Source organism: Salmo salar, chromosome 21, assembly GCF_965601325.2.
Source record: "Salmo salar chromosome 21, fSalSal1, whole genome shotgun sequence".
Taxonomy (NCBI): Eukaryota; Metazoa; Chordata; class Actinopteri; order Salmoniformes; family Salmonidae; genus Salmo; species Salmo salar.
In genome coordinates this window covers 5,315,855-5,337,903 of record NC_138311.1, presented here as the reverse complement: position 1 = coordinate 5,337,903, position 22,049 = coordinate 5,315,855, and the positions used below count along the sequence as shown (strand labels likewise).

General features: G+C 39.5%; 1 protein-coding gene across 1 annotated transcript in view; it reads right to left on the bottom strand.

Moving 5' to 3' along the window:
• The window catches only part of itgbl1 (integrin, beta-like 1), a 161,513-nt gene that overhangs the window by 46,956 nt on the left and 92,508 nt on the right, over positions 1-22,049 (bottom strand). The window contains exon 8 of the mRNA XM_014163793.3: positions 9,710-9,826. Coding sequence (XP_014019268.1) covers positions 9,710-9,826 — 117 coding nt within the window. The remainder of the gene's footprint in view (positions 1-9,709; positions 9,827-22,049) is intronic.

Here is a 22,049-nt window from a genome sequence, read left to right as displayed (position 1 = left end):
TAAAGTTGCATAAATAACTCTAAATTAAGCATATAGCAAGACATGTTTCTTTGTTAATCGCTCAACACAGAATAGCCGCATGTGCGCAATTCCTTGGAAATTGTTTGGAGAAAGTATCCGTTCTATTTTATTCAACTATGTTCAATTGTATTCCTCATACTATAAAATAGTTTTAAATAATGCCACGGAATTCTAAGCAAATCTTGTCAAAATGAATTAGTGTAGCCCACAGCCATATAACATAGCCATATCAGGGCCTAACATAAGGACAACTCAGAGTATGCTATTCTGTTAATCTGAAATAGACTACATTTTATTCACATCATGTTGATTTATACCTGTCTAAAATAAATAATGGTGTAGGCTATATTAAATGGATTTATTAGACTTTTTTAAATGTAGATGTTCCAAAGGTCTGCATCAGTTGCTTGTAGGCTATGAGTGTAAACCAGTGTAAACCAGTTTAGACAGAGTGTCGGGATTAAACATAATCGGAATTGTAGTGCACTCGAGCAGGGCTTACCAAACTTTTTCACTCGCCCCCCCTTGCAGCAGATACTAAACGTGTTTATGTTAACCTGTTGGGTCTAGGGGGCAGCATTTGCACGTCTGGATAAAAAAAATGTACCCGATTTAATCTGGTTACTAATCCTACCCAGTAACTAGAATATGCATATACTTATTATATATGGATAGAAAACACTCTAAAGTTTCCAAAACTGTTTGAATGGTGTCTGTGAGTATAACAGAACTCATTTGGCAGGCAAAACCCTGAGACATTTTCTGACAGGAAGTGGATACCTGATGTGTTGTATTGACTTTAAACCTATCCCATTGAAAAACACAGGGGTTTAGGAATATTTTGGCACTTCCTATTGCTTCCACTAGATGTCACCAGCCTTTACAAAGTGTTTTGAGTCTTCTGGAGGGAGATCTGACCGAACAAGAGCCATGGAACGATGATGGCCCATTAGACACCTTGCGCGCGAGTTCATGTTGGGTACCCTCGTTCCAATACGTTATAAAAGAGTATGCATTCGTCCACCTTGAATATTATTCATGTTCTGGTTAAAAAAGGCCCTAATGATTTATGCTATACAACGTTTGACATGTTTGAACGAACGGAAATATATTTTTTCCCCTCGTTCATGACGAGAAGTCCGGCTGGCTTACATCATGTGCTAACGAGACGGAGATTTTTGGACATAAATGATGAGCTTTTTTGAACAAAACTACATTCGTTATGGACCTGTGATACCTGGAAGTGACATCTGATGAAGAGAATCAAAGGTAATGGATTATTTACATAGTATTTTCGATTTTAGATCTCCCCAACATGACGTCTAGTCTGTATCGCAACGCGTATTTTTCTGGGCGCAGTGCTCAGATTATTGCAAAGTGTGATTTCCCAGTAAGGTTATTTTTAAATCTGGCAAGTTGATTGCGTTCAAGAGATGTAAATCTATAATTCTTTAAATGACAATATAATATTTTACCAATGTTTTCTAATTTTAATTATTTAATTTGTTACGCTGACTTGACTGCCGGTTATTGGAGGGAAACGATTTCCTCAACATCAATGCCATAGTAAAACGCTGTTTTTGGATATAAATATGAACTTGATAGAACTAAAAATGCATGCATTGTCTAACATAATGTCCTAGGAGTGTCATCTGATGGAGATTGTAAAAGGTTAGTGCATCATTTTAGCTGGTTTTATGGTTTTGGTGACCCTGTCTTTGACTTGACAAAACATTACACACAACTCTTGTAAATGTACTGTCCTAACATACTCTAAATTTATGCTTTCGCCGTAAAACCTTTTTGAAATCGTAAAACGTGGTTAGATTAAGGAGATGTTTATCTTTCAAATGGTGTAACATAGTTGTATTTTTGAAAAATTTGAATTTTGACATTTATTTGGATTCAAATTTGCCGCTCTTGAAATGCACCTGCTGTTGATGGAGTGCACCACGGGTGGCACGCTAGCGTCCCACCTAGCCCCAAGAGGTTAATTAACAGTAAATTACTGTGAGACCGGCAGTTATTTGCTTGACAATCACCAGCTGACAACATTTCATGACCGCCACAGCCCTATATGTGCATGCATGTGTGTGTGTTTGTGACCGTGAGTGGCTATAATCAGTCTGTAATCAGTCCGCAAGCACCTTTCTTTTTATAGATAAGTCTGTATAAAACACTTAATATCACAAACAGAACTGGAGTTGTAACCAGTTTAAAGATGTTATTTTTTGAATGGTTTTCCCCAATTGCCCCTCCTTCTCGTGCCCTGTTGATAATCACCCTGATAATTACCTCAAAACTGAACGTAAACTACATTGAAATATCACACATATAACAACAGATTAAATAAATGGAGTAAAATATGGTAGCGGAGAAAAGGGGGAGAATGGGTGAGTTGATGAACAAGGGAAAGCAGACGATGCATATTAAACAAGCCTGGTCGGCGCCATGAACAAAGCGAGACGGGAGCTCCCTCCATTTGCACAAAATATGGCAACTGCACAGCAGCTGTACTCCATAACGGGGCTGAAGAATGACAAGACAACACTCACATGATACCAGTGTTGGGAACTATTCATTTAACTACATTTTGCACTAGCTTGGTGGTAGTTGAACGACATTCAAATCTATGTAGTGTTTTCAGTAGTTAATAATTTTTTTGCAATCAGTAGTTAACTACTGGAACTACACACTACTTTTTTTTTAAATAACATAAAATATGGGCAATAATCAGACCTGCCTAACTCTCTCTTGAAACATAATTTTTGTGTTTAATAGGCTAAATAACTCATTCTATTAACATATGACCCCAAAGTGATTTGTTCTTTCAATTTGTAGTCTGTGACATTTCAAATGACAATTTTTCAAAAAGTAGTTTGGATGGAGTGAACTACTTTTTCAAAGTAACTTTTGTTAATAAACTTTATTTTTCTGAAGGTTAGCTTTAGCGTAGCTTAACTTCTTCCACTGTGAAGTTAGTAGGTAGTAGCTTGGTAATCTATTTTTTCAGAGTACTGTAGATTCCCCAATACTGCACTTTACAAATGCAAGGCAAGAAAGGTTTGTGTCATGTGCATCATGCATCCGACAGTTGACGCTTACAGGAACACAACAAAGAGAAAACCAGAGACTATTACTCACTACAACTGAACAAGGTATGTCAACATTACATAATATGCATTGCCATATATATAGATAAACTTATGCAATGCATTATGCTCTTCTGTATGGGAAAAGGATCCTAACCTTTTCTACTTCATTCTATTCCATAGGTCAGTGTGGATGTTTTGGATCAGATGGCACGGTTGCACTCTGTGAAAGGAGGAACTTGCCGCTGGCCTATCGCTGTGTTCTACAACATGCTTGACTTGGCTGCTATCAATGCACACTTGTTGTTCAAGCTTTGCGTGAACAACACCAACTTCATCATGAGTCTGGCACATGGGCTACCTGAGAGATATATGAGGGCCAAGGCAACAGCAAAGATTCCACACGGGCCATTGTGCAAGCAAAATTGCACACAGCTCCCAGCGAGGAGAAACTGCCAGGTGGGTAGATGAACTCACAACAAAACCTACAACACCTGTTTCAGCTGCAATTGACTTGTTTGTGGGAAGTGTTGCAAGCAATTGCAAGTGACAAAGATTTTTGTCGACTGTTAGGACAAGGGATAACAGCTAAATGAGATCCAACTGATGCCATTGTGTGAAGATGCACACCATACTGTAAGCAAGAGCGAGGCCACAAATAAAGTGTCCAATAACTGATAATGGTGGACTACTTTTTACTGCAGTCATATCGATACATTCATTATAATGCGATTATTGCTTTTGTGCTGATTTTCACTATTCACAAGTACACTTGGCGCTTATACTGATGTTTAGGCAACTGATATTTTCTACATTTGACCGTGTCTTACTGACCATGCATCTTGGTGTTTTGGGTATTTTTACTTGTTTTGTCGTGTTCCAGTGTTCCAAGGCACATGTTTTTTGTATCATAGTCGTAACAAAGGCACTCCACCAATGAAATAGATTTTACACTTGAAATTCTGTGGGTTTTAGTGGTTATTTGTTTTTACATATCATAAACTAATGAAAATATTATGTTCTGTCAAATATATACAGTGGCAAGAAAAAGTATGTGAACCCCTTGGAAATACCTGGATTTTTGCATAAATTGGTCATAAAATTTGATCTGATCTTCATCTAGGTCACAACAATAGACAAACACAGTCTGCTTAAACTAATAACGCACAAACAATTATACGTTTTCATGTCGTTATTGAACACACCGTGTAAACATTCACAGTGCAGGGTGGAAAAAGTATGTGAACCCTTGGATTTAATAACTGGTTGACCATCCTTTGGCAGCAATAACCTCAACCAAATGCTTTCTGTAGTTATGGATCAGACCTGCACAACGGTCAGGAGGATTTTTGGACCATTCCGCTTTACAAAACTGTTTCAGTTCAGAAATATTCTTGGGTTGTCTGGTGTCAACTGCTCTCTTGAGGTCATGCCACAGCATCTCAATCGGGTTGAGGTCAGGACTCTGACTGGGCCACTCCAGACGGCGTATTTTCTTCTGTTGAAGCCATTCTGGTGTTGGTTTACTTCTGTGTTTTGGGTCGATGTCCTGTTGCATCACCCAACTTCAGTTGAGCTTAAATTGGTGGACAGATAGCCTAACATTCTCCTGCAAAATGTCTTGATAAACTTTGGAATTCATTTTTCTGTCGATGATAGCAAGCTGTCGAGGCACTGAGGCAGCAAAGTAGCCCCAAACCATGATGCTCCCTCCACCATACTTTACGGTTGGGATAAGTGTAACCCTCTCACCAGGCTCGAATATGACTCACAATATTAACTTATGTAGAGTATCTCAACAGCATGGGATGTTAGGTGAGAAGGACATCTCCAATAAGAATTCCTATTGTAAACTATCTAGGGTTATGACAATAGGGTATTAACTTCAGATGAAATGATTATAGATTTCTGTTATTGAATCAGGATAAACCATCCCATGCATTAACCTCTCTGGGCTAGGCGGGACGAATTCGTCCCACCTACGTAACAGCCACTTGAAGCCTGTGGCGCGATTTTCAAAACCTTAAAAATCCTATTACTTCAATTTCTCAAACATATGACTATTTCACAGCTATTTAAAGACAAGACTCTCGTTAATCTAACCACACTGTCCGATTTCAAAAAGGCTTTACAACGAAAGCAAAACATTAGATTATGTCAGCAGAGTACCAAGCCAGAAATAATCAGACACCCATTTTTCAAGCTAGCATATAATGTCACAAAAACCCAGAAGACAGCTAAATGCAGCACTCACCTTTGATGATCTTCATCAGATGACAACCCTAGGACATTATGTTATACAATACATGCATGTTTTGTTCAATCAAGTTCATATTTATATCAAAAACCAGCTTTTTACATTAGCATGTGACGTTCAGAACTAGCATACCCCCCGCAAACTTCCGGGGAATTCGCTAACATTTTACTAAATTACTCACGATAAACGTTCACAAAAAGCATAACAATTATTTTAAGAATTATAGATACAGACCTCCTCTATGCACTCGATATGTCCGATTTTAAAATAGCTTTTTGGTGAAAGCACATTTTGCAATATTCTAAGTACATAGCCCAGGCATCACGGGCTAGCTATTTAGACACCCGGCAAGTTTAGCACTCACCATAATCATATTTACTATTATAAAAGTTTCATTACCTTTTGTTGTCTTCGTCAGAATGCACTCCCAGGACTGCTACTTCAATAACAAATGTTGGTTTGATCCAAAATAATCCATCGTTATATATCCGAATAGCGGCGTTTTGTTCGTGCGTTCCAGACACTGTCCGAAATGGTAAAGAAGGGTCGTGCGCATGGCGCAATTCGTGACAAAAAAATTCTAAATATTCCATTACCGTACTTCGAAGCATGTCAACCGCTGTTTAAAATAAATTTTTACGCCATTTTTCTCGTAGAAAAGCGATAATATTCCGACCGGGAATCTCCTTTTCGGCAAACAGAGGAAAAAAATCACAAAGGCGGGGGCGGTCGGGTCACGCGCCTAAGCCCAGAGTCCCTTGATCGGCCACTTGAGAAAGGCGATAGTGTGTTTCAGCCTGGGGCTGGGATGACGACATTCAGGTTTTTCCCGGGCTCTGAGCGCCTATGGACGACGTAGGAAGTGTCAAGTTAGAGCAGAGATCCTTAGTAAAAGATAGAGATGGAAAAGAAGTTCAAGAAATGGTCAGATTTTCCTGTAAAGGAATCTCTCAGGTTTTGACCTGCCATTTGAGTTCTGTTATACTCACAGACACCATTCAAACAGTTTTAGAAACTTTAGGGTGTTTTCTATCCATATGTAATAAGTATATGCATATTCTAGTTACTGGGTAGGAGTGGTAACCAGATTAAATCGGGTATGTTTTTTATCCAGTCGTGTCAATACTGCCCCCTAGCCCTAACAGGTTAAATTAAATTGAAACAATCAATGACTCCACCAAGGCAGCATACATAAGGTTCAATATGTGTATTAATACATTTTCAAACACAAATACATTTTCAGACACAACATCAAAGGAAATAAAAAATAATAAACCCCAATGAGTCGTGCACAACCTGTGTCCAAATTATTTTCCCACGCTTTGAACCTCGCGGCTTAAACAATGACGCGTCTAATATATGGATTTTTCCCGCTTTCAAATTTTTTTTCTCCAAAAAAACACATTCTGTGACTTGCTCAGTTTTTTGGCGGCATGAAGCTTTCATTAGACCAATGAAATTGCCGAACGGGTTAAGGTCAAACAACTTTTTTGTTTACTGTTTAGAGTGCTCTCAAACTTCCCATCATTCTAATTACGGTAGTCATTTTGTCACCCTCATCATGGCAAAGACACGGAGAAATGCATATGATGCAGCTTTCAAGTTGAAGGCGATTGATCTGGCTGTTGGAAAAGGAAATAGAGCTGCTGCACGGGAGCTTGGTCTTAATGAGTCGATGATAAGACGTTGGAAACAGCAGCGTGAGGATTTGACTCAGTGCAAAAAGACAACTAAAGCTTACTGCTATTTTTTTATTTTTTGTTACAAGCCGTGTTTCGTTAAAGCCTATTTATTTTTGTTACAAGCCGTGTTTCGTTAAAGCCTATTTATTTTTGCTACAAGCCGTGTTTCGTTAAAGCCTGTGTAAAGTTCATTTGTTTCAATGTACCGGTAGGCACCTGCGGCTTATAGACATGTGCGGCTTATTTATGTTCAAAATAATATATTTAAAAAAATTCAGTGGGTGCGGCTTATATTCAGGTGCACTTAATAGTCCGGAAATTATGGTATGCTTAAATAAACCGTTGGTGCGCGTTGGAGCTCCAAAAAAATGACGGCACCCAAAAATATCCAGAAGCACCTCACATTGTGGTTACTCACTACTTAGTAGATATTCCCTCAGCGAAGGGTGGCAGTTCCATGCATGTTTCCTCACAAAGTCCAAGGCAAGCACAGCTACCCATGCAGACAGTACTCCTTAGCCGTAACCGATATCCCATGGGAACATGAACTCGTTAAGCTTCCCAAGCAATTATCTCCCGGTGTCACACGATGCTAGGCTAACCTCAAGGCTGGCAAATACCTCCACAATGAGACGGTAGCTTCAGTCTTTACTAAGTCTTAACAAAATTATAACAACTCTTTTATAAAATAAAATTGGTATTTCCCTTCATGTCTTAGTAGGTATGGGTTTTGTTCTAGTTTTGTCGTCTTCTTATATAATTTTTCTTCACCAACCGTCCTAATGTAAAACGTCAATCCTTTTATCAACTTCTCTTTCCCTCTCTTTTCTTCCCAGGCCTCCCGTTAACCAGGTCAACTCCCATTGGCCACAGCTTAACAAGCGACCTTATTGGTCAAAACTTAAACTTCAAAGTAAACCAAACTATTCACTTATACATTAAATAAATATTTCTTCAAAAAGCATAATGCATTAACAACAGTACAGTTTAGGAGCAATTCAATCATCTTTTAAATATAATATCAATTAATAATAACAAATAAACTCAATACCTAGTTCAAACAAGTGTATTTATAACATAAGGTTTTGATGTTGGTGTGCTGTGCCTTTTTTTCTCCACACATAGTGTTGTGTATTCCTTCCAAAAAACTCAACTGTAGTTTAATCTGTCCACAGAATATTTTACCAATAGTTCTGTGGAACATCCAAGTGCACTTATGCAAACTTCTGACATATAGCAATGTTTTTATTGTACAGCAGTGGCTTCTTCCATGGTGTCCTCCCATGAACACCATTCTTTTTTAGTGTTTTACATATCGTAGACTCATCAACAGAGATGTTAGCATGTTCCAGAGATTTCTGTAAGTCTTTAGCTGACACTAGGATTCTTCTGAACCTCATTGAGCATTCTGCGTTGTACTCTTGCACTCATCTTTGCAGGACGGCCACTCCTAGGGAGAGTAGTAGCAACAGTGCTGAACTTTCTCCATATATAGACAATTTGTCTTACCATGGACTGATGAACATCAAGGCTTTTAGAGATACTTTTGTAACCCTTTCCAGCTTTATGCAAGTCAACCATTCTTAATCTTAGGTCTTCTGAGATCTTTTTTTATTCGAGGCATGGTTCACATCAGGCAATGCTTCTTGTGAATAGCAAACTCAGATTTTGTGAGTGTTTTTTATAGGGCAAGGCAGCTCCAACTAACATCTCCAATCTCGTCTCATTGATTGGACTCCAAGTTAGCTGACTCCTGACTCCAATTAGCTTTTGGAGAAGTCATTAGCCTAGGGGTTCACATACTTTTTCCAACCTACACTGTGAATGTAGACAAGAAAAATACAACAATGTGTGTGTTATTAGTTTAAGCACACTATGTTTGTCTATTGCTGTGACTTAGATGAAGATCAGATCAAATTTGATGACCAATTTATGCTGAAATCCAGGTAATTCCAAGGGGTTTACATACTTTTTCTTGCCACTGTATATGTTTATATTATGATGTTACCTTCATAAACACAAACAAATGATTATCTTTCCGATAACATACATAAAACATATTTGACTATTAGAATGGCTTTTCTAATGTTAAGAAGGACAGCATGATTGCATACGCTTAGCAACGTTGTTGACATCAGGCTTATGCCATGTTGAATCGATCCCCTCGCTCCCTCCTCCAGCGAGCGCATAGGCCAACTTAGTTAAACACTCCTCATGGTAGCTTTAGCAGATATGACTGGCTCAAAGGCCCTGTTCTAATGTTTCATTGGCGGTTGACATTTCTCATTGAGAGAAACAGAGAGAGATTTGTATGTGGTATCAGGAAGTATCAGCTAATCACTCAGCCATTCAAGAGACACACACATGCAACTTCCAAGACTAAGTACAATGGAACATGCTCAATTACACAACGGACCCCCTGCCTTATCGATAATCTCTGTGGTTGGCATGGCTGCCTGCGCCACAGGTGTGTGTGTGTGTGTGTGTGTGTGTGTGTGTGTGTGTGTGTGTGTGTGTGTGTGTGTGTGTGTGTGTGTGTGTGTGTGTGTGTGTGTGTGTGTGTGTGTGTGTGTGTGTGTGTGTGTGTGTGTGTGTGTGTGTGTGTGTGTGTGTGTGCGTGTGTGTGTGTGTGTGTGTGTGTGTGTGTGTACCCTCACCTCCACATATCTCTCCGCTGATGTCCTCACACTGGCGGTCATCACACTCACAGTTCCTCCCATGCACACGAGTGTCCCCTGGGGGATGGCAGGTACACTGGCCACACTGACACAGACCTGGAACACAGGTAGTACATGGGTACACACTGGTAAGAATACAGGTGTAAAGGTGGCAGTGTTATTCTCATTTAACAACATTATGACAGATGACTAAATTCTAAAATACAGTTTTTCAACAACAATTATCAGAATTTTTTTATTTGCCATCGCTCATGTTGTATTGTTAAAGGTAGATTCAGTGAAGTGACATCCTCAAATACAGAAGGGCGAGATCCTGTTTACAGAAGATAACAACAACCACTATTGGCTCTTGAGGTAAGGGAATCTTAAGGTATTGGCAGCCAAACGCACCTAATATTGGCTCTTAAAGTATTTGCATACTGTACCTAAAGGGAGCAATATATTCTTCCAAATTAGGTTGTAAATTGGTCAGTTTTAGGTGATTGAATTCTAGTCTGCTTTCAACTGCTTTTTAATGACCATTGAATCATTAATTTAACAACAATTACATTACACTGAAACATAATATGACAACATTTTGAGGGTAAGGGGGAAATGATCTGTTTTACAGTTTCTATCACATGACGAAATGGGGATGGACTACTTGCACTTGTACAATAAGAAACAATCATTTTCGTGGCACAACGTTTTCCTTTGCAAAACATTTTACTTCGGTATACTATGATGTGCATTAATAAATACACCCAGAAGGCTTTAAAAGGAGGAGAGTGAAAACGGCAACAGAGACAATCCCAGTACAAAGTGCTGTCTATCCAAAACAACTGCCAAAGCAAACAGAGAGTTGTCATAATTACAGGTTTCAGAGATTATGGAGTGTGTCGCTGTGTAGATTACGGAGTGTATTGCCCTTTTAATTACGGAGTGTGTCGCTATCTGTTAGCTGTCAGTCAAACTAAGCAAAAGTGAAACCAGAACTATCCTCAACGGTTAAATTTAGACATTCATTCTTAGATTTTGGTAACAATTTAAGCATTAGGGCTGAATATCCAATGCAGCTGTTTTTATCTCGATATCAAATAATATCTGGGTAACAACTGAGTACATTACTGTGATTGTTTTGCTGGTCTGAGTGGGGAGGGGAAACTAAAAACTAGCTGTTATTGGCAGAGTTTAAAAATCTCTTTCTTATTGGTCTATTAATATTGAGTTGACAGCAGTTTTTAACTGGTTTGCTATGGCTGTATTCATCAATCCAGCAAGAAAGCAATATTTTTAATAATATATATATATATATATATATATATATATATATATATATTTTTTTTTTTTTTTATTGGCCCATCCACCAAAATAAACGTTCTTACAGATTTTTCTGCAGTAAAACTCATCCCAAACCATCTCAATTGGGTTAAGGGTTGGGTGATTGTCAAGGCCAGTTCATCTGATGCAGCACTTCATCACTCTCCTTCTTGGTCAATTAGCCCTTACACAGCCTGGAGATGTGTTTGGTCATTGTCCTGATGAAAAACAAATTACAGTCCCACTCTGCTCAAACCAGATGGGATGGTGTATCACTGCAGAATGCTGTGGAAGCCATGCTGGTTAAGTGTGCCTTGAATTCTAAATAAATCACTGGTAGTGTCACCAGCAAAGCACCCCCACACCATCACACCTCCTTCTCCATGCTTCACGGTAGGAACCACACATGCAGAGAACATCCGTTCACCTAATCTGAGTCTCACAAAGACACAGTGGTTGGAAACAAAGATCTCGAATTTAGACTCATCAGACCAAAGGACAGATTTCCATGAGTCTAATATCCATTGCTTGTGTTTCTTGGCCCAAGCAAGTCTCTTATTGGTGTCTTTTAGTAGTGGTTTCTTTGCAGCATTTTGACCATGAAGGCCTGATTCACGCAGTGTCCTCTGAACAGTTAATGTTGAGAAGTGAAGCATTTCTTTGGGCTGCAATTTCTGAGGCTGATAACTCTAATTAACTTATCCTCTGCAGCAGAGGTATCTCTGGGTCTTCCTTTCGTGTGGCGGTCCTCAAGAGAGCCAGTTTCATCATAGCATTTGATGGTTTTTGCGACTGCACTTGAAGAAACTTTAAAAGTTCTTGAAATTTTCCGTAATGACTGACCTTCATGTCTTAAATTAATGATGGACTGTCATTTCTCTTAGCTTATTTGAGCTGTTCTTGCCATTATATGGACTTTGTATCTTACCAAATAGGACTATCTTCTGTATACCACGCCTACCTTGTCACAACACAACGGATTGGCTCAAACCCATTAAAAAGGAAAGAAATTCCACAAATTAACTTTTAACAAGGCACACCGGTTAATTGAAATGCATTCCAGGTGACTACCTCATGAAACTGGTTGAGAGAATGCCAAGAGCGTGCAAAGCATCAAGGCAAAGGGTGGCTACTTTGAAGAATTTCAAATATAAAATATATTTTGTTTTGTTTAATACTTTTTTTGTTACTACATGATTCCATTTGTGTTATTTCATAGTGTTTATTTCTTCACTAGTATTTTATAATGTAGAAAATAATACAAATGAAGAAAAACCCTTGGATGAGTAGGTGTGTCCAAATTTTGACTGGTACTGCACATCACATCCAGATACGTTATATATCCGTATACGTTATATTGTGTTTTTAGTCATAACTATTATAAAACATGAGGTTTTAAACATGAGCTTTTAATCCCACACCTCAGCTTTTGAAATGGTTTATTTATGTCTGAGAAAAAAACACTCGACCCATGTGATCTAGTACTCTAATTAAAGTGTGTGGGTGGGTGGGGGGTGTCTGTGTCTCAATATTATGAAGGTGCTCCTAATGCTTGGTATACTCAGTGTATAGTTACAATCAGATTTAGGAACATCTACCAAAAATATTTCACCTTCTTTTCTACTTTTCTCAAAATGTCATCACATTAGTGATAGTCAGAATTTGCGAAATTTGTGAACATCTAAATCAAAAATGTTGCCATTCAAACAGCGTGTGCACCCCATCAACAAGGGGAGATGCGCCCCGAAAAAGTGTCACGTTCGTCGTAAGGATGGGACCAAGGCGCAGCGGGAATGTATAAACTCATCTTCTTTATTATGAAGAAAACCAAAATAAACACTTAAACAAAAACAACAATGAGAAAACAGTCCTGTGAGGCACACAGCTACACATGGAACAACTACCCACAAAACCCATGGAAAAACACCCCTACTAAACAGGACCTTCAATTAGAGGCAACGAGGAACAGCTGCCTCCAATTGAAGGTCAACCCAATAAACTAAACATAGAAATAGAAAAACTAGAATGAACATAGAAATATACCAACCTAGAACATTAACCAAATACCCTGAAACACATAAAACAAATACCCCCTGCCACGCCCTGACCAAACTACAATAACAAACAACCTGTTTTACTGGTCAGGACGTGACAAAAAGTAGCTTTTCTTGATTCTACTGTGCTTTTAATGTCTGTCTCTGCAGTACATTTTTAGGGGGGACTTCCACATAAAATGAGTTCTTTACTGATAATATGTTTACATTAATTATATAATTAATTTCCCACTGTTTTATTAGTCAGAACACAAAAGACTAGATAGTCCTAGGACACTCAGGCTTATCTGTCGAATAAACATGTCTCTGGCTCAATCGAGTGGTCAGCTGCATCATTACAATCCATTTTGTCTCCTCTTTGCCACGTCACGTCAAAGTGTGGTCCTTAGCAAGCTGTTTGTCTAGTCAACTCGCTCGCGACACAGATATGATCGCTGGATTCCTATTGAGAAGGCGGTTCTAAATATATAACTTCCATAGATACACGATAAAGAATGTGACCTACACACTCCTTAAACCTAAAATAAGTAATCATCAGTTAATATAGTGCCCACTGTAGTTTTAAGAGGTTTAATTTAATTTAATTTGATGTCACCAGGCAGGCCAAAACTCCATCCCAACAAAACAGGCTGAAATTTCAGGCGTTCTTTTCAAACAGCTCTTACACTAAAAGGGCATTATCATAATTTGTACAATTTCACAGTATTATTCCAACCTCATGGTGTGGAATTAGGTACACCACCCCGTTCACGAAAATGGATTGCTCCACAGACAGTGAGTCAAGTGGCCCTATATAAAGCAAGCAGACAGGCATCGAGGCATTCAGTTACTGTTCGATTTAAAATTAGAATGGGCCAAACAAGTGACCTAAGCGACTTAGAGCTTGGTATGATCGTCGGTGCCAGGCGCGTCGGATCCAGTGGCTGTCTTGTGGGCGAAAACAGCTCGTTGATGGGAGAGGTCGAAGGAGAATGACAAGAATTGTGAAAGCTAACAGGCAGCCAACAAACAGACAAATAACGGGCATCTCGGAACTCACAACTCGTTGATCCTTGTCAGGGATGGATTATTGCAGCAGACGACTACACCGGGTTCCACTCCTATCAGCTAAAAAGATGAAGAATCGGCTCCAGTGGGCACCCGATCATCAGCACTGGACAATTGAGAAGTGGAAAAACATTGCCTGGAACATGACAGTGAGTTCAGTATATTTGAGTGGAATGTGCAGTCCCCAGACCTCAACCCAATAGAACATCTTTTGGATGAGATGGAACTGGCTGTTTACAGCATTAATGTGCCGCAGTCCAATCTGCAGCAACTACTTGATGCCATTGCATCAGCATGGACCAGCATCCCTGTGGAACGTTTCTGACACCTTGTAAACATGCCTGAAGAATTCAGGCTGTTCTAGAGGTAAAGGTGGGTCCGACCTGCTCCTAGAATGGTGTACCTAATAAACTAATAAAGTGTATATAAATCACAGGAAAATCACATTTGATTGTGCTGGGCCTTTAAGTTAAGCACTAAGGTTTGGGTTAGGGTTAAAACAGACAAACTACAATTACAAAATGAGAACCTAGCACTGAGATTGAAGCTGCAATGTTCAGAACCATAGCTAACACCTGGACAGCATGTGTTCAGGTTAAGGCCAATGGGCCAGTAACTGAAAGGTTGCAGGTTTCAATCCCCGAGCCGACTACGTGAAATATCTGTTGATGTGCCCTTGAGCAAGGCACTTAACCCTAATTGCTCCTGAAAATCGCTCTGGATAAGAGTTTCTGCTAAATGACAAAAAACAATAAAAATCTGTAGCTGACTGTGTGTGTGTTCAGTTAACCCAGTGGTTAAGGGTGACAGGTAGCCTAGCTGTTAAGAGCATTGGGCCAGAAGCTGAAAGGTTGCAGGTTTTAATCCCAAAGCTGAATAGGTGAAAAATATGTTGATGTGCCATTGTGCAAGGCACTTAACCCTGTATAAGAGAATCTGCTAAATGACTAAAATGTGTTCCACTAGAGTTTGGGGTGTGTCCATCTCTCAGTTACCAACAAAATGAATAGCGTATGCTGGAGAGGCATGTGTATGCATCCAAGTTCCATTCTTCAAAATAGACATGCTGTTAGGTGCATGGGCAAGGCTTACTTGCAGGTAAAGAGAAGCTAGAAGTGACAATTCCACTTCCAGCTAGTGCCAAATGTCAATGACATACCAGTAGTACTGTAGAATATTAATTTGTGCCAGTTTCCTGAGTTTCCTACCACAGGAAAAATACAAACTTTTACAAGCCTTTTTAAACCTTAAATACACTTAAGTTTGTCGTTTTCTGCTTTGCAGGAAAGTTGTTCTGTGTCAGGGTGATCGAATTAAGATCTGTAGGAAAAAAAAATTATCCACGAGAGTAACATTTACATTTATGAACAAAGCGCGACAAATTTTCACCGCTAATTAGCATTTTTACCACAAATTGCCTATCCGGCTGTTGTTGTGTGGACAACTTCCTGAATTATGATTGGTTCTCGTTTGCAAAGTTAACAACAATAACAAACATATTAGCGATACAAAACTTCTTCACGTCGTTGCAACTGATGTTTTTTGGATTCTGATAAGGTAAGAAGCAGCAGAAAGCCATTTTAGCCATTTCTAAGCAGTGTCCTTCAAAAACCCATGAAGAAATCACATGTATGGATAAAATGCTACATGTTTCTCCTTTAAAGCAACTATCTTAACAAATACCGTTAGAAGTTGGTAGGTCAGTGAAGTGTGAATAGGTGTGAAAATAGTAAATGAACTTGCTTGAATTGGCAGTTTAATATGTACTGTATGTGTTGATATAGAATCAGTCCTGTCTTGAAATGACTTACAGCTGTCATCTGGCACACTGGACACACACACACACGCACGCACGCACACACACACACACACCACTCTGTAATTAGACATAGTAACCTGCAGGCAGTGGCCTGGTTGACAACCTCTCCAGTCATCCTCACTGATAACACACCACTGTCTGCTCTGGCCTCGTACACCCCTGTCTTCTCAATTATGTCTGTGGTCGTCATGGTTGCCTGCGCCTGAGAGGGGTGTGTCTGGTGTGTGTGTGTGTGTCAATTGTTTACCCTCTACACTAACCAACTTTCCAAGGATTTGTTGTCTTCCTGAGTGTGTGTTTGTGTGTGTTTATGTGTGTGTGTGTGTACATAACATCTTCACTATAGCAACAAGTGAATGTGGGGCAGTGGAACTCAGTTTGCCCCTGTTTGAAGATGCAGTGGACAGACCAGTGAAGCCTAAACATAGTCAATCGCCTACAGGCACTCTACGTCACACAACACAGATATCAACTGTGACACTAAGGAGCCAGAGTGGACGCAAGTGCAAACCAGCTCCATGGTTTGTCAGTGGACTTAAACACAGAAAACTATTCCCAATAACCACAAATAACAAACAACAACAATAGAAATACCCAGCAGGCAAAACCAGTTGTAATAACGTCATATCAACAAATTTCTGATTTCAATTTCATTCAAATGAGAGGCTCATTATCTTGTCACAGTCACAGCATCAACTATCTTCCGACTTCAGAGATGAAATAGGTTAAAACCAGGTAAGCTGCCTCCAAATCTCCAACAATTAAAAATTCTCTTAAATCTTTCTTTCATGCCGTATTGTGACAGGCCTATAGCCGACTTCACACAAAGCATGACAAATCCTGTGAAATCGTCCTCGGTGCCACATCACAGTGGTCCTGTGGTGCGAATGGGAAACAAGTCGGGCTAAAGCATTCCATTAACTCAACCTCCTATCTGCCACGTAGGACCTTCCTCACATCAAGCCTCACACTTCAAGTTATCTTCAGACAGCTTGAAAACTTTTCTCACTCTCCTTTCTTCCCAAACTCTGCAATGCTAGGGAAATCTGACTTGTAAATAGGCCTACATGGCGGGAGGAGGGGTGGGGGGTATCTCTCGCTCTCTCTGCTCGCCAAGCAGAAACAGAGGCCCGCTCTCTCGCTGTGTGTGTTTGTGTGAGCCGGATAATTTTTTTACCCCTGGTGTGTGTGGTGAAGCATAAAGCCACTATGAAAAACACAACAATAAAAAATACACAGAAAAATTGAGAATGAGTCCAGATGTTAACAATGGGATCCCAGGGACCCTGAAGTGAAACTCCTTGTTTGTCAAGATCAGAGTAATGTCAAAAACAGAATAAATACTGCAGTGTGTGTTGAACTGAGAGAAATAAGAGTAAGAGAGAGAGCGAGAGAGAGAGAGAGATTGAAAGAGAGACTTAGAGTTGAGTAAGAGGCATTGACCCTGCAACTGTGTCTTAGACTAGTTTACAAATGTTTCTGACTGTGATTGACCATGTGTTTCAGCACCATCTGTGAGCACTGTGCACTGTGTCCTTTCAAGGTATGGAAGCATTAATGGTACAAAAGCAGGGGCGGACTGGGACAAGAATTAGGTCCTGGCATTTTATCCACACCAAACCATATCACGGTGCGCATCGCCAACTCATCTTTTTGTTTGCCTCCCAGTTGTGCTGTCTACCTGTCTCAGCATATTCTCTGATGTCACTCTATGCTTCTTCTTGTTAGGCCTAACTGAATTATAAGGAGTGTGAAGATGTTGATTTAATATAGAAAGACATTAGTGTAGCGATACGTTTATGTTATGCCTATTTATCAGCAGCAAATAAATTGACCGCACGCCTTACGGGTTGATACCATTGTCTTTTACGTTATACTTTGTAAAAAGAAGCTTTTATAGGACCGTTTTATTTACTGTAACTCTATTACTAATCACATTTATTGTAAGGGAAACAAAAACATGCTACAGACAGTCTTTAGAATAATGGCAAACATATTGTCATGACTCTCCTGGTCGAGGATTAAAGTCCTCAGATCAGCTTGGTAAATAGCTGACAACATCCAGACCTTCTTACCCACAGAAGAGGGGGGGTTTCATGACACCTTCACACCCTGTCGTATATTAAGTGAGAGAGAACTCTCCCTTTGCTCCTCAGTATTGGGAAAGGAATGACTGTTACAGAGACATTCTGCCACCCAAAACTATAACACACAAAGAGTGAACTTTGGAACAATATTTCTAAGATAGGAATGTTAAGAATGGTCCGTGGGGATCGGAAGAATAATCATGTCATAATGTTTATTATTTTGTGACGTTATTAAAAACTGTATGAACCATACAATGTAACTTAAGAAGGAAACATATTCTAGCTTTCAAGTTTCCATTCAGTATGATGTTAATACACTACGAAGAACAAGAAAACTAATTTTGTTAAAATAGGAATGTGATTTTAGTCTTCTAATGAGATAATGTTTTTTTCATGTCCGTTGCACATTAACTAAGCCATGCCCCTAATGAGGTCAGAAGACCGTGTCAGCGTGAAAGACCCGCTTTTCCGACCAGAGTGCTTAAAAGAACTTGCTAAGAATTAACCTTTTACGGCTAGGGGTTCTGCTAGCGAAACGTTTCGACAACATCCAGTGAAATGGCAGAGTGCGAAATTCCCCCAAAATTATTTGAAATATGTAACTTTCAAGTGCAATACACCAAATTAAAGCTTAACTTCTTGTTAATCTAGCCATCATGTCAGATTTCAAAAAGGCTTTACGGCGAAAGCAAACCATGCTATTATCTGAGGACAGCACCCCATTAAACAAACACATGACAATCATAATTCAACCCGCCATGCACGACACAAAACTCAGAAATAACGATATAATTCATGCCTTACCGCACTCCAATATGTCCCATAAACATCATAAATGGTTATTTTGTTTGATAAATTCAGTCGTTATATCTCCAAAATGTCCATTTCTTTTGCGCGTTTGAGTCAGAAAAACACCGGTTCCAACTCGCGCAACATGACTAGAAAATATCTAATAAGTTACCTGTAATCTTGATCCAAACAACTTTCCTAATACAACTTTAGGTATTTTTTTATGTAAATAATCAATTAAATTTAAGACGGGATAAACTGTGTTCAATACCGGATGAAAACAAAGTGGAGCGAACTTTCAGGTCTCGCACTCCAACCACAACAGTACACTAGACTCGTCCCCCATTCTGAACAGCCATACTTCTTCATTACTCAAAAGAAAAACATCAACCAATTTCTAAAGACTGTTGACATCCAGTGGAAGCGATAGGAACTGCAAGCAAGTGCCTTAGAAATCTAGATCCACATAGAAACCCATTAAAAACACTGTCACCTCAAAATATAAAATCCTGGATGGTTTGTCCTCTGGGTTTTGCCTGCCAAATAAGTTCTGTTATACTCACAGACATAATTGTAACAGTTTTAGAAACGTTAGAGTGTTTTCTATCCAAATCATATCCTAGCTTCTGGGCCTGAGGAGCAGGCAATTTACTGTGGGCACACTTTTCATCCAAAATTCCGAATGCTGCCCCCTATCGTAAAAAAGTTAACATATCAGACCAGCAGACAGACTGTGTGAGCCGGACATTACGAATGGTTGAAACTACTAGACCAGAAAGCGTGGAGTGGTGGCTACACGGCTGAAAATGGTGAGAACAGTACATTGCCAGGTTACTACTGGCATGTAAAGTGGTCGGGAGCAGAACCCTGAATAATTAACCATTGAGACCAAAAGATGTGAGACCGTGGTTCACACGTTGAAATGGTTGAAACTACCAGACCAGCTGACATGAAGCGCAAGCTAAACATTACAAATGGTTAAAACTCTGAAACCCAATTTCTACACGAGACGATAAACTCACTAGACCTTTGCATTACCAGTCTGCAGCTGTTATGTAAAGTAGTCTAGAACTTTGACTAAAGACATTAGGTGGAACGGAGAATCCCATCTCAGACAACTGTTGGTGCATCTGAAGTATCTGTTCTGACAAACACTTCACTACCAGAGAAGCTCTACAAAGAAGAAGGACATTGTGACGTCTGGTGACAACCAGAGCCTTACACCCATCCAGCCCCTTCCTCATAGAAGGATCGATTGGTTTCAGAGGGATGACGGACAAAGACATCTACACGTAAATACATTGCATTTTTTACCCAAATGAGCAGTGGTTCGTGAGCAAAGTATTATTATTATTTTGAAGGTACCTTCCAAATGTATCCAAGTGTTGTCTCTCTTTGTCTCTCCCTCTCTTTACCTACCCCTCATTCTCCATATGTGTAACAAGCTGTCATATCTTTTCAGTCCACTAGGGATTTTTATCTCATTTAAGTGTGTATGTGTATTCTGTGTTATTATTTAGATTGTTAGTAAATAAATTATTAAATCAATTTGTGTAGAACTGAATAATCAGAAAAGCTGGGGTTGTTTATGATTCAAGAGTTCTACGAATTTCAGAATGAGACTGATATGCGGTAATAATTAATACGTGACTGTTATTGAAATAAGAAATATTTATATATTTTTAGAGTTTAATTCAGGAGATAGTAATTTGTTAAACAACTTCTCACGTGGTGCCCCAAATTCCTAATGAGTTAATTGTTACATGATTCATTTAATGGAGTAACAATTAAACATAGTTAGTTGATAAGATAAATAATAGTCATCACATTAATGCAAGTCACGTCACGACAATATCCTTGATTCTATCCAGCGTAGCAAACGATACCAGCCCACTGAATGAATGACAAATGGATGGGCGATAATTGTGCAAATTACTTCAAAATAGAATTTAAATTAGGCCTAACTGAATGATGAAGAGGTTGATTTAATTTAGAACAACAATAGTGTAATGATGAGTTGGTGTTATGCAAATTCATCAACTTTGGCGCTCATGTTAATAATTTGACCACAAGGCTTGCAGGTTATTGCCATTCTCTTTTACATTTTACTTGGTAAAAATAAGCTGTTATGGGACTGTTTTATTTACTGTAACTCTATTACTAATAAAATTTGCTGTATGGGAAACGAAAACATGCTATGTGTTGCATTGGGTCTTTAGAATAATACTAAACAAATTATGATGATGCCAAATGATGCCAGTCAGCAATAACAAAATGAATTTCACACATAAGAGTTAGCCTATAAACAAGATTAAATTGACAATAATGAGATGTGTGACAATATTAGGCCTATCCTCATTCAAAGCCAATTTCGTGGTATCCAATTGGTAGTTACAGTCTTGTTTCATCGCTGCAACACCTGTACGGACTCGGGAGAGGCGAAGGTCGAGAGCCGTGTATCCGCCAAAACACAACCCAATCCAACCCACACTGCTTCTTGACACAATGCCTGCTTAACCCGGAAGCCAGCCATACTAATGTGTCAGAAGAAACTCTGTATACCTGGCGACCGTGTAGATGCCTGACCCGCCACAGGAGTCGCTAGAGCGTGATGGGACAAGGACATTCCTGCCAGCCAAACCCTCCTCTAACCCAAATGACACTGGGCCAGTTTGCCCCGTGGGTCTCCTGGTCTCGGCCAGCTGCGACAGAGCATGGACTCGAACCAGGGTCTCTAGCGGCAAAGCTAGCATCGCGATGGAGTGCCTTAGACCACTACACCACTCGGGAGGCAGCAAATAAATTGACCGCACACCTTACGGGTTGATAACATTGTCTTTTATCCTGTTAGGGCTAGGGGGCAGTATTGACACGGCTGGATAAAAAAACATACCCGATTTAATCTGGTTACCACTCCTACCCAGTAACTAGAATATGCATATACTTATTACATAGGGATAGAAAACACCTTAAAGTTTCTAAAACTGTTTGAATGGTGTCTGTGAGTATAACAGAACTCAAATGGCAGGTCAAAACCTGAGAGATTGCTTTACAGGAAGTGGCCTGTCTGACCATTTCTGGAACTTCTTTGCCATCTCTATCTTTTACTAAGGATCTCTGCTCTAACGTGACACTTCCTACGTCGTCCATAGGCGCTCAGAGCCCGGGAAAAACCTGAATGTCGTCATCCCAGCCCCAGGCTGAAACACATTATCGCCTTTCTC